General features: G+C 51.0%; 1 protein-coding gene across 5 annotated transcripts in view; it reads left to right on the plus strand.

The window, feature by feature from the left end:
- The first annotated feature begins 5,547 nt into the window (after nucleotides 1–5,547).
- Nucleotides 5,548–13,176, plus strand: part of Rapgef1 (Rap guanine nucleotide exchange factor 1) — a 116,591-nt gene continuing 108,962 nt past the window's right edge. For 4 of the 5 annotated variants that reach the window (XM_021192051.1, XM_021192055.1, XM_021192053.1 and 1 more), the window contains exon 1: nucleotides 5,548–5,895. In XM_021192051.1, the coding sequence (XP_021047710.1) occupies nucleotides 5,835–5,895 (61 nt within the window). In that variant the 5' untranslated portion in view covers nucleotides 5,548–5,834. The remainder of the gene's footprint in view (nucleotides 5,896–13,176) is intronic. The other variant, XM_029536675.1, reaches the window with a different exon arrangement.

Below are 13,176 nucleotides of genomic sequence, written 5' to 3' on the forward strand. Positions count from 1 at the left end.
GCTGGGTCTGGGACTGGACAGAGTGCATTGAACAGAGCAGTAGCCATGCCTGCATTCACTCCTCTCTCCACTCTTGACTGTGGCCATTATGTAACCAGCTGTGTCAAATTCTTGCCATCTTGACTTTAAAGAATGGTGGACCATGAGCCAAATAACCCCCTCTCCTTGAGTTGCCTCTATCACAACTGCAGAGATGAAAGCAAGCACCTTGCCACCGAGCTATACTTTCAGTCCTCCGTGTCTCAAACCCAGCACCTCACCGTTTTGAATAAATCCTCTAGCTATACTTTTTCAGGAGTGTGTAGCATGTAGTTTTTGCTACCCCACCTTAAGCTCTGGGTAGACCTCACTACCAGTCCCCACCCAGATTCCATTGGATCCATGGATAAAACACACACACACACACACACACACACACACACACACACACACACACAAGTTAACCTTAAAATGCCTGTGCTAATTCAATGACTGGGCACTGCTGAACCTCCCCTGCCACCCAGGCACAATCTGACAGAGCAGCCATTGGCCACTCCAGCAGAAATCTCACACGGCTTGTTGGCTTTTATTTCCAGCCACTACTACTTCTTCCTTTTGCCCTAGTTCTCCCGATCCTCTCTAAGTGTCCGGCCCCATCCTCAGTCATTGGTTGCTGGTTATCTTTATTGATTGATCAAGAACCAATTGAGGATCAGGCCCTTAGGATCAGAACCACCCTTTACAGGAGTGCTTTGGGGTCAGTTACGGTTTCTTCCCCAAAGGTTCAGAGGTCAAAAGTCTGGTCCTCAATGTGGCAGTATTGAGAGAAGGTAGAACCTGTAAGAGGTAGGGGCTACTGGTTGGTAATTGGATTTGGAGTATCAGTGGGGAAAAGGGGAAAGATAATACCTATCTCTCAGTAACAGTCAGGGCTGGGCACAGATGGAGGCTGAAGGAAGCAAGGTTGCCCACCTGTTCAGACTTCTGCTGTCTGGTGCCATCTGACACGATCAGCGCGAGACCTTCATGCAGTGGGGCTGCCTGAGGTTAGGCTATGAGCCAAAATAAACATTTTAGAGTCGAGGAGATAACTCAGTAGTGGAGTACTTGCCCATCATGGGTGAGACGCTGGGTTTGATGCCTAGCACTGCATAAACAAATGAACAAACTGAACAGGCACATAATATAAACAAACTTTGTTTCTCTATAAAGTACCTAGTCTCAGTAACCTTTGCTACAGTAACACAAAACAGACTTCCATGGTCACTTGAGCTTCTGGGTGTGTTTCCAATTCCCACAATAACAATGTCAAGGGTTCCAAGACAAGCACCCACTGCAAGTCATGGCTCTCCACTTTGTGCTTTTTTTTTTTTTTTTCATTTTAAATTTCCTTCAGAAGTATTTCATGGTGATAGTTTCTGTTAGTTTGCTTTTCATTTTGAGCAGGATCTCATGTCTCCTGTAGCCTGAGATGACCTGAACTCAGTATGTGGCTTTGATCGGTCTCAAATCCCTGACCCTTCTGCCTCCTATTCCCAAGTGCTTCCATCGCTGATGTGTTCCAACATACCTGGCTCAACTTTGTATTGGGCAATTCATTTGCCTCTTTGCTTAATTTAATTCCCAAGTATTTATTTGTTTGGAGATGGAATCTTGCTATAACCCAGGCTGGCCCAGTACTCATGATCTGCTTGCCTCAGCCTCACTAATGCTAGGATCGCAGGCCTGCCTCAACACATCTCACTATGCTTGTGTGCATTAGGAATTGTGTACAAGCATGTACCATCTGGGTACAGGTGCACGTGGCCTTATGTGGAGACTAGAGGTGCATGTTCTGACTTACTCGATCAGTTTTCTCCTTTTGTGAAGTGTCAACTTAAGGGTTCTCTGGAAAGCCAGTTGGATGGTGTTTTGCTGGGGCATAACGTTTCATTAAAATGGACACAGGTGACAGACTAAGGCAAACTCGTGAAGGAACGTTTCCCTAAAGCAGACACGGGAGAGAGGATGTTCTGCTAAAGCAAGCACGTGAGAGGACACATGATGAGGGACTCTTTGCTAACAACATGCATGTATTGGTCTGCCTTACATCGTGTAGTTGAGCTGCATATGTTGGAACTCCATAGAGTTTGTTGTCGCTTCCCCGGACTCAGGCTGATGGGCAGAGTGATGTCAACTGAGACGGACACAGGTGCTAAGGCAAGACTGGGGCAAGACCGTGGAGGACATGTGATGTTTGGAGGGAGTATAAAAAGGACTTGACAGTGACAGGGGCTGAGCTTGGCTTGCTTGTAGAGCTGGCTGTGCAACTTCTCCTGGCGTCCCTCCTGGTCCCTCCTGCTGACTCCAGCCGAGGCTGAGGCCTGGCTGTCCCTGCTAGGTAGCGCCACTGCTGCTGATTCCTGCTTGTTATCCCAACACTACCGAACTGGACTACTGATGTATCCATAAAGGGTTTGCGAGTGGATCGAGCAGCCGCTGCCTGCTAACCTGTGAACTGAACTGCCGATTTCCAGACAACACAGATGAGAGTTGCTCCAAAGAACCTTTCTAAACAGGTCCACTTCCCTGTATCCTTTCTTTTCCACTACCTCTGGTGGGTGGTGGGCTAAAAGGGAGGTTAAAGCGTTTAAGAACCATCATTAAAAATAAGGATTGAAAAAAATTAAAGTTACACTTCTGAGACAGGGTCTCTTACTGAAACTGGATCTCACTTCTTGGCTAGCCTGGTTGGCCAGTGACTCCCCAGGACTCTCTTCCGAACCTCTCCAGAACTAGCGTTCACTGCTTTTGGCAGGTGCCAGAGATCTGAACTCAGGTCCTCATGCTTGCATGACACTTTAGCAACTGGTCATCTTCCCCAGCCCCTCACATCAGATTGGGTTTTTTTTTGTTTGTTTGTTTTGTTTTTTTTTTGTTTTTCTTTTAACTTTTAGAACAGTATCTTAAAAATAGTATTTGTTTATTGAGTGCATACATGTGTGTGCATTAGAAAGCATGGAGCCTCAGAAGCTGGTGTGATAGACAATTGTGAACCCTAGACATGGGCACTGGGAACGGACAGCAGCACATTGATTGCTTTTGCCAGTGTGTAGAGCGGTGGCCTGAGCCCAGAGCATGTGGCTGTCACTTATATCTTGGTTTCTTGGTTATCTGCATTTGGATCTGACTGGGTCATGAGTTTCTTTCTTTCTTTCTTTCTTTCTTTCTTTCTTTCTTTCTTTCTTTCTTTTCTTTTCTTTTCTTTTTTTCTTTTTTTTCTTTTTTTTCTTTTTTTGGTTTTTCGAGACAGGGTTTCTCTGTGTAGCCCTGGCTGTCCTGGAACTCACTGTGTAGACCAGGCTGGNCTCGAACACAGAAATCCACCTGCCTCTGCCTCCCAAGTGCTGGGATTAAAGGCCTATGCCACCACTGCCCGGCATTTTTCTTTTCTTTTTTTAAGACAAGTTTTTACTGTGTAGCCCTGACTGGCCTGGAACTCACCATGTAGGTCAGACTAGTCTTGAACTCATAGACATCCACCTGCCTCTGCCAACTGAGTACTGGGATTAAAGGTGTGCACACCCAGCTCCTGTCTGAGTTTCTGACCACGAAAGCCAGCACCTGGTTGATAACCAGGAGGAAGCAGGTACTGTGGGACCTCAGGGAAGGATTCTGAGGGTGAATAATGATGAAACTGGAAAGATGGTGGTGTGTTCATGGACAGGAGGGGCAAGAACATTCTAGCAGCTGGAGTGGCCTAGGAGGACAAGCAAAGTTAAGGCAAGGAAAAGGGAAACTTTCCCTCCATTAGCTGTGTCTTAATCCTGTGTGTATGCTACTATGGCTATGAACACCTTGGACCCTTAGGAAGCACGTTCTATGAGTCTGCTTGGCTTCAATACTTTACTCTTTGCACATTCCTCACTATCTGCTATGCAGCAATTTATCACACGGATTGATCTTGTTTTTAGGAACCTCAAACCTGACTGCACCTACATTCATTGTTTGATACCTCGCTTCAGAATTTGGGGCGTGAAATATTGACGCTCTGAGCTCAGCCGCCTGGAAGGCTAAGCACCCGGGGAGAGCTAGGGAGGCGGGCCTTGAGCTCTGTGCCAATTTTACCTTGCTGATGCAGCTTCCGCCGGAGCAGAGCAGAGTCGTTCTGGCCCTGAGCAGCCATTTGTCAACTTGAAAAGGGAAATGAATTTGTCAAGCTTTGGCATGGCCTTTGACCCCTAGAGGGTTTGGGCCGATGGCTCTGGAAATTTGGCTGCCAATGGTAGGGAGCCCTCAGTCACAGAATCAGGGGACTGTAGAGTGTAGGGAGATGGAAATAGAAATTTTTGGTGGCACACGTCACCCTGAGCTTCTCCCTGCACACCCCTCAAGGGCTGTCCTACCTCTAGCTTACATATCTAGAGGCAAAGTGGTCTAGTCGCTTCTAAGTGTTCTTAAGTTACATAGTCTCTCTCTCTCTCTCTCTCTCTCTCTCTCTCTCTCTCTCTCTCTCTGTGTGTGTGTGTGTGTGTGTGTGTGTGTGTGTGTGTGTGTGTGTGTGTGTGTGTGTGTGTGTGTGTGTGTAAGTCAGAGAACCCTCTGCAGAAATTGGTTCTCCCTCAACTGTGTAGGTCTGGTCAAGTTTGGCAGCAGCTGCCTTTACTTGCTGAGCTATCTTGGATGGTCCCTAGCCTAGCTCTCTCTCTCTCTCTCTCTCTCTCTCTCTCTCTCTCTCTCTCTCTCTCCACACACACACACACACACACACACACACACACACACACACACACTGCTGATGTGAATTCCATCTTAGAAAAAACAGTAATCAGGGAGCACCCTTGCCTGTATCTCTTGTCTTGCTAAAATGTATTGCTCACTAATACTTAATGCTATTTGACTCTCCAACCTAGTCGTGAGCTTGTTTGAAGGGAAGACTCCACTGGGTTAGTCTTGGTAGGATATGATATTGTACATAGCAAAGGGTCTTTGGATGCCTAAAATGAACTGTAAATGAACTGCTCTTTAAGCCGTGTGTTCCCATTGGAGGGTTGTGTGAGCAAAGCAAACCAGATCTGCTGTGTCACTCCAGGTCTGGGCCTCAGCCCGGGCTTGGAGGATCAGGGCCCACATCTGGCCAAAGGTTCTGCCTATCACTGGCCCTTGAGACTCACATAGTGTGTATGGGGGCGTGTGTGGCAGAGTGAAGGTGGGTGGCAGTCCCAAACGTTGTTGTGCAGGCTTCTTGTGTTTTCAGTAAGGAAGTTGTTGAGTCTAGTTTAGGGTCAACTAGAGGAGCTTTAGGTCTGAGGAGGATGCTGAACTTGGGTAACAGACATGGGGAGCTAGCCCACGACTTGAGATGGAAAAGTCTGGGTTACCGAGGGCTCTGATCTTTGATGGTAGGGCATGCGGACAACCTGAATTGGAGCTGTCAGTCATACGTTTGATCTGTGTCTGAGAAAAGGGGTGGGGTCCATGCCGAGCTGTGGCGCGGAGGACTCCAGGCCGGCAGAGGGCGCTGCGCCTCGCGCCAGGCTTAGTTCGGCTCCGGGCCATCGGGGGGCGCTGTGGCGCGGGCGGTGCGGCGGGCTTCCGGCAGGTGGCGCCGTGGCCGCGGGGCCCAGGCCGGCGGGCGGGCGGCGGCGGCGCGGCGCTGCGGCCGGCGGCTCGCGGCCCCGGAGCGGCGGCTGCGCGGGAGGTGGAGCGGCGGAGCGGCAGGCCCGGTGCGGGCTGGAGCGCGGGGCGGCGAGCGCACGAGCCGCGGCCGCGCGGAGCCCGCCATGACGGCGCGAGTGTGAGGCGCGGCGAGCACCGGTCCAGGAGAGCGGCGGGCGCGCCGGCCTCTTACCCCGCAGCGGCCCGGCCGGGGCCCGATGAGCAGCGGCCTCGGCCTCCGGCGCAGCCCGGAAATGTCCGGCAAGATCGAGAAAGCAGGTGAGGCGGGCGGGCGGGCGGCGCGCCTCCTGGCCTCGTGCGCTCGACCCCCAGTCCGGGCCCCAACCTGGCAGTGACGCCGCGAGGGCCATCTTTGAACCGGGCCTGCCCGGCGGCGGGGGGCCCGTGATGCTATCAGGATTCTGGGGGAGCGAATGGAGGTCCCTGTAGCCTTGTTCCCTGGACCCTCCCACAATGGCTGGAGCCCGGGACCCTTAGGAGGCCCGGCCTCGACCGCATGCAGAAGGGCAGGCGCGCTCCAGAGGTGATCGGCCGCCCAGTTATAAAATGTGTCACTCCTAATGAGCCTCGAGTTTAACCACAAGTGTCCACTTCGGTGGCTTCAAAGGACAGCAGGCTAGGGTGTGTTGGAGCGATGTTTCAGGGAGCAGCCAAGTTGTCCTCTAATATTTCTGCCTTGCTCTGCAAGCAGGGCAAGTGGAGAGCCATTGGGGATGGGGGAATGAGGTGGATGCGATCTTGATGCAAACCTCATCTCTTTGTGTGTTCCTGGAAATCTTGGGGAGTCGCCTCCCAGTTCCCCCCCCCCCCGGCTTGCATATACTGGGAGTTAGATACTCCCGAGAGTCAATTACTGTTGTGCATATGGGGCCCAGAGCTTAATTAGCCGTCAAGCCAGGGACTCCTTATACGGGAGGGCGGGTTCTTGGCCGGTAGGTAAGGTAGGCAGTGGTCCAGGGCCTGTGTTGGGGGTTGTAACAGTGGGGATACCCAGTTAGCCTGGAAACTTAGTAGAGAAGGCAGACTTGTAAGAACCTGAAAAGGTGTTCGGGCCCCACTAATTTTTGGAAGCTGCCATTTCATAGGTGGACTTGAGGATATTTGGATGCATATTAGCAGGGGACCAACCAGCAATGAATGTAACTTTTGCAGCCCTGGTTTAAACACAGGGAAGAACACTTTGGTACTCTTTATTGAGCTATGTGTCTTCACTCTGGGATTGGTCTCTGGGTTGTGTTGTTTATGAAAAGTTCTTGAAGATTGCCTGCCAGAGTGTGGGCTCAGTTTTCGGGACCCACAGAGGCTCAGTGAATGTTTGTAGCCCACCCAGCAAGGGACATGGGTAGGGTATTGACGACTACCTTCTGAAAAGCGGCAGGGTGCTGGTCTCATGGCTGCACTGTTTGCTTTTAGATGCTGTTTCTGGGGGGGTTTGTCTCCTTGTCCTCTTGCCCCGGGCCTTGTCTAGTGACTGTGAGTCGCTTTCCTGAATACGTGCTGCTCTGGAAATATCTCTGACCCATCAGTGCAGCCCTGCTTAGGAACTCCTGATAGTGTCTCATCCAAATGGCACTGTTGGGAAACTTGGATAATTTATTTAAAAATAGCGTTAATGCGGTGGAGAGACGGCTCAGCAGTCAGGAGTACTTGTTGCTCCTGAGCAGCCCGGTTTGGTTTCCAGCACCCGCGTGCCAACTCACAACCGTCTTTAACTCAGGGGGTCTGATGCCTTCTTCTGACTTCCATGGGCACCAGACTCACGTGTGGTGGTGCACAGACGCATAGACAGGCAAAGAATTCTTGTATGTAAAATGAAATAAATACATCTAAAATACATTTTAAATAGTGTTAGCTGAGTTTTCTTCATCAGAACAGCATGTGTCATTATGAAGAATTTGGAAGCCCTGGAAGCAGAGGGGCTGGCATGTGCTGTCATTTCATGGGCTTCCTTCCACAGCTCAGAATGACAGAGCTGTCCACTCAGTCTCCACCCCAGGCCTTTTCAGTAGAGGTCATGCCTGGGCCTTCCCAGGCCACTATCCTCTGCTAGGAGCTGTCTCTTTAGAAGAGCTTGTCTGGGGCTGGTACTGCCGGACCCTGTGAATATTCTGAACCCAGCTGTGGAAGGTCCTGCAGAGCACTGTTCACTAGGCCAGGAAAAGAAGGGCTTTCTTTTTTTTTAATTAATTTTTTTACACCCCCCCCTCTAGATCACCCCCTTCCACAATCCCTTTCCCACCCCCTCTCCTCTGAGCAGGTAGCCCCACCTCCCCGGGCATCCCCCACCCTGGCACTTCAAGTCCCTGCAAGGCTTTCTTCTGAAGGAGAAACGGCAGGAGAGGGCTGGAAGATCAGGGCGTGCTTGCCATGAGGGCTTACCTTCTTGAATTGTCTGTGGGTCATCCTAGGTGAGCTTGGTGTGCAGTCCGCCACATGTCCTGCTTGGTTGTGAAGTGGGCCTGCTGAGTGATGGTGTGGCTGGAGGGACATCTTTCTTTATTCAGCCAGGTGACAAGTCTCTAGTAATTACGGAGGAGCCACACCCAGTAACAGTTGCTGCTGTTGCCCATGCGTGCTCTCTCACCTTCTGAAAACAAACTACTGAGTTTTCTTCTCAGGGTTTGGGGATGGGGTGGGGGTCTAAGGATTTTGAGTGAGCAGAAGGAAGGCCCCTATCCTGCCTTCTAGTCAGTTTGTCTTCCCTGATCGCTCTCACTTACACTCCTGAGGAGGTCACTTACACCCCTGGTCCTGTCACTCTGGCAGTCATTGGAAGCCAGCGCCTCATGGAGGATAGGAAGGCAGCGGTAGCGCTCTTCTTCTGCACGTGCCCAGGAGGACCAGGACGGTCTGGCTGGGCTGTCAGCCTGGAGGATCAAGAGGAAAGTTGGGATGAGGGCATACTGAGTCTCTAGGAAACCACTGGGAGATGTGTACAGCTTCTCTGAGGTGGCAAGGTGAGGCACACTGGGCATGTGCTGCTGTGCTTCTGCTTGCCCTCGTCTTTCCAGCAAAGACACGAGTGAGGAGAGCAGGTGCCCCAACACTTCTGGACCTTAATGCCACACTGGCACTAGTCAGCTGACCCTAGCCCACTGGACCATGTGCGTTCCCAAGAAAGAGAAGAGCTGTAGGTCAGTACTTAAAAGCCAGGAGATGGCACAAACCTGCAGGTTTCTGGTTCTCCCAAAGACTGAGACTCTTGTGACCCAGAGCTGGCTCCTGTGTGGACCTACATGTGGGGCTGGGTGGGAGCTGTCTGCCTTGGACCCCTGCCCCTTTCCCTGCTGACACATCACTGAGTCCCCTTGTCTGCGTGGGCCCCCTTGTCCTCAGGCCGTTGACATTTCCCAGCTTTGTCTCCTGTGCAGTGATGACTCACGGCTGTTTGCTTGTGATCTGGACTTTGCCTCTTGCCCCATTCCTTCATTGATTGGTTCCTCCATTCCTTCATCTGGCGCTGATGGAGCACCTGCTCTGCCATGTGCTGTGTGTAGCCCTGGGGATTGGGACCTGCCATGAAGGCTACACTGGCCTGTGTCTTGTGTGTCAGGCTGAGGAGACTATAAGATTGGAGTCAGGGTGTTAGTGGTGACTGTAAAGTCCTACTGCAACAAATGGAGATTTCAAGGATCTTGCTGAGGGGCAGGAAATTTCCTTGGGGGGATGGCTTTCAGGGCCTCTGCACTGGTGGAGGGGATCCCTGTAGTTCCACTCAGCCCTACCCCTGCCCGCCCCTCCACTCCACTTCATTCCTCAGTCACCAACCACCTCGCTCCTGGGACAATGGGGCCTCTGGGAACTGAAAGGTCCTGTGGGGTTCTAACCCCTTTCCTCACTCTCTGACCCAGCTTATAAACTTCATCATGTACCAAACTGTCTGGCCAGTGCTGTCACCCCGGGGCTGCAGTGAAGTTTGCTGGGACTAGTGGGATGGCCACTAGCTCCCTCAACACACCCACTGACAGAATAAACATGCATCTCAAAGTCCATGTGCTGTGCTTTTCAAATGCTCGCTCACAGGCACGCTTGTTACAGACAGAAAGGGAATTTACAGTGGAACTTGTTACTATGTGTCTTCTCAGAGCAGATACTGAAAGTCGGGCCTCTGCACTTTCTTAATGGGCAGTCACTGGGTACTGACCTTTCTTAACCAATCAGCTTCAACTTCCCTTTCCCGTAAGTTAGGAGTCTCAGTGGTTTCAGTGTTTTGGGGTTATTGACACAAAATTTGAAGCTCCATGCTTCTTCACTGGCCTGCCTCGTGAACATTTCCTGTGTACCTCACTGGCAGACACCCTGTCATGTTCCCATGCCGGGAGCCCTCTGGAACATGGGCTTCCCAAGGTGGTAGGCCAGCGGTAACAGCAAAACGGGGCTGTCTATAGACACCCCTCTTTCACTTCAGCTTTGTCACAGCTGAGGTAGCGACCCTCATGTTGCACCTGTGGCTAGCAGAGGCCTGGGGTTTTGGTTACTGCCCAAGATCACAGTCTTAGGGAAGTAAAATGGGGAACTGACCCTTTCTGTCTATAAGAGACACTAGAATTTCAGTGTCATGATGGATACGACAGTGTCTGCCCAAACGTTAGTTTATGTTTCTACATTTCTTTTCTCATCTTAGGGAAAAGAACTGGTCCCAAACCAGCACGTTAGTTAATGTAGACTCTACCTGACCCTGGGGCTGCTTATGATTTTTGTAATAGGGACCACATTCGCAGCACTATAGGGAGGTAAGAGAGAATATGTTAAAACCAGCCACAGCAGCCCCCGGTGTCTCCTGACCTCCTGTGCAGCTGTTGGCAGGCAGTTTGAATGGGATTCCTTGTAGCCAGGAGACGATAGCTTGGAAAGATGACTCACGTATGAGCTTGCAGAAAAACCATTTCCCAAATTAGCCCAGATTGCAGCTTGCTCTTAGTGCAGGCTGGGTCTTACCTCAGTTCAGCCAGTGTGTTGCCTGTTGCCATAGTAAGATGACACAGTGGAAAGAGGAGAGGCCTGGCCACTGTGCGTGCCACACCCACGTGACCCCCACCCCTGCCTTGTTGCTGGGACAGGTGTTCCACTGACAGTCACCCACTACACCCCAAAGGCTGTATTATGGGTAAACACGCCCCAGCCCGTGAACTGGAAAAGAGCTGTCATCTACTGGGCCTGTCATTTGCTTGGTCATTTGTTTGAGATCATCTGAAACTGTGTCCTTGGGTGATTCTCTCCCTTTTCAGGGCTGTCATCCATGAGCTCCTAGAAGGCCCCGTACTCTGAACTTGGTGTTTCCTGACTGCTAAGACAGCAGGTCCTCTTCACCCTTAGAGAACAGTTGCAGGTGGCCGGGAGTGTAGCGCACATCTGTAGCCTGCACAAGGTTTTGATCTCAGCACTGGGGTAACAATAGTGGGGAGGCTGGCTTGAGTTCAACTCCTCTTGCCCTCAAGGCTCCCTCAGAGGTCCATCCACCAACAGTGCCCACCACTTCAAGGATGGCCTCACAAACTTCCTCCACCAAAGCTGGCCTCATGATGCCTAGTGCTTTCCCTTTCCAAGCAAATAGTAAATTCCTGGGAAAGACATCACATAATACTTGAGTGAGCAGTGGTACTGTTTAACTCTTTCAGAACCCAGAGCCCAGTTTCCTGTCGGCAGGTTAACAATAAACAAAGTCTTAAATAGATCCTTAGCTCCTAGGAGGGATATGCATGCCCACCTATGGCTGGCTACTAGCCAGCTTAGTGCACAGTAGGTACCCAGTTCAAACTCACTCAAAGGAAGAGTGATGACCTTGCATGGCAAGGCGGTACAAGCACTCACACAAGGCATGAGTTCGTCCTGCACTGCTGATCCAAGGGAAAGGCAAAAAGAAAAAGAGGCAAACTTAGCCAGTGCCGTCACCAGAGCCTTCCACTTGCTAGGCAAATGCTGGACCACCGAGCCACACCCCAGCCCTGACTGACTTCACATGTAGCTTCCCCTGGGTTTAGATGGCCACCTAGGTTGCTTCTTGGCAAGTTGGTAGGTCATCTCTGAAGAGAGGCGTCCAGTGGATGGAGCTCCACGTTAACTGTGTCCATTGGGCAGGGTTTTTGCATTTGAAAGTTGATGATAATGCTGCAGTCAGGTCCCCAAGCTGTGGGGGAGGTGGAGGATAGAGGGGAGTTTCCAGGCTAGCCTGGACTACCAAGGGACACCCTGCCTCAAAGAGCCCTGAAAGCAAAGACAAAACACCCCACAAATTCTGGAGTCTCGTGTGGTGGCATGCCTTTATCCCTGGTTTTTGGGAGTCTTGGGTAGGAGGACCTGTTGTGCCTAGGAGTTTGAGACTGACCTGGGCAGTGCAGCGAGACTTCATCTCAGAAGAAGCAAAGGGAAAGAGAAGCATGCCGTACACAGACTCTAGGCTTGGGGCTGCAGAGGTGGCTCCGTGGTCAAGGGCTCTGGCTGCTCTTGCAGAAGTCCCAGGCTCAGTCCTTAGCACTCACATGATGGCTCACATCCGGAACTCCAGTCCCAGAGGATTTGTCACCCTTCTGGTCTTCTTGGGCACAATATGCACATGATGCACAGACAAAACACCCATATCCATAGATAAAAATAAATAAGTCTTTAAAAAAAACAAAACAAAACAAAAATAAGACCCTAAGTCCAAGCCTCCCATTGCAGGAGAAAGAGCAGATTGTCAGAATGTTAGACCGGGTAAGGCGGAGACCCACGTAGCTTGGCAGCATGCACTCCGAGCCCCTGATTTAGTTACTGCTTGCTTTGCACGGGAGCGAAGAATTCCGGGGTAGTGATCACCCTTCATAGAGCAGTGACTGTGCTGGCATTTACCAGCAGTGGGGCCACCAACCTGTGCAGGTTGGTACCCATAACAAGTCCCTAGTAGGTGCCCTGCTGGCTGCTTGCTAAGCCTTTTCAGTTCTCCTTAGAACATTCTTTAGGAGCATTTCTCAGCTGTATTTATGGGTAGCTGGAGGTACCTGCTGTCCTGAAGGGCTGGAGAAGGTGGACTCTATCCCCCTTTTGTTTCTGACATGGGGCCTGCGTGGTTTATATGAGATGTAGTAGGAGGCTGGCCTGGGTCTGTGGTGGTGATTCCTCATTCAGCCTTTTCCCTGTTGTCTGATACACGATGCAGAGTCCTCCGTGCTCCCTGCCAAACGCATTTCTGCCACTCTAGCTAGCCCACTGCACCCACGGGCACTGAATGGCTCTCTCTGCTCACCCCTGCCTGCCGGGACCACAGTCATTTCACTACCAATTAAGTTTTGGGTCAGAGCTCCACCCTACTTTGAAAGCATGGAAATGGAGTCTGCTCGCTCAGAACAAGGGCCCATTTCAGTAGTTAACTTTGTAGTTTCAAAAATATTTTGTGTGTCTGTGTGTGTACCTGAACTCATGTATGTGCACCACATGCATGCATGAGCCCATGGAAGTTAGAAGAGGATGTCAGATCCCCCGGAACTGGTTGTGAGCTTCCATGTAGGTGCTCGGAACTGAAACCAGGTTCGCTGTAAGAGCTGTGTTGTTTTTTTTTTTTTT

Source organism: Mus pahari, chromosome 3 (assembly GCF_900095145.1).
Source record: "Mus pahari chromosome 3, PAHARI_EIJ_v1.1, whole genome shotgun sequence".
In the NCBI taxonomy this organism is placed as follows: Eukaryota; Metazoa; Chordata; class Mammalia; order Rodentia; family Muridae; genus Mus; species Mus pahari.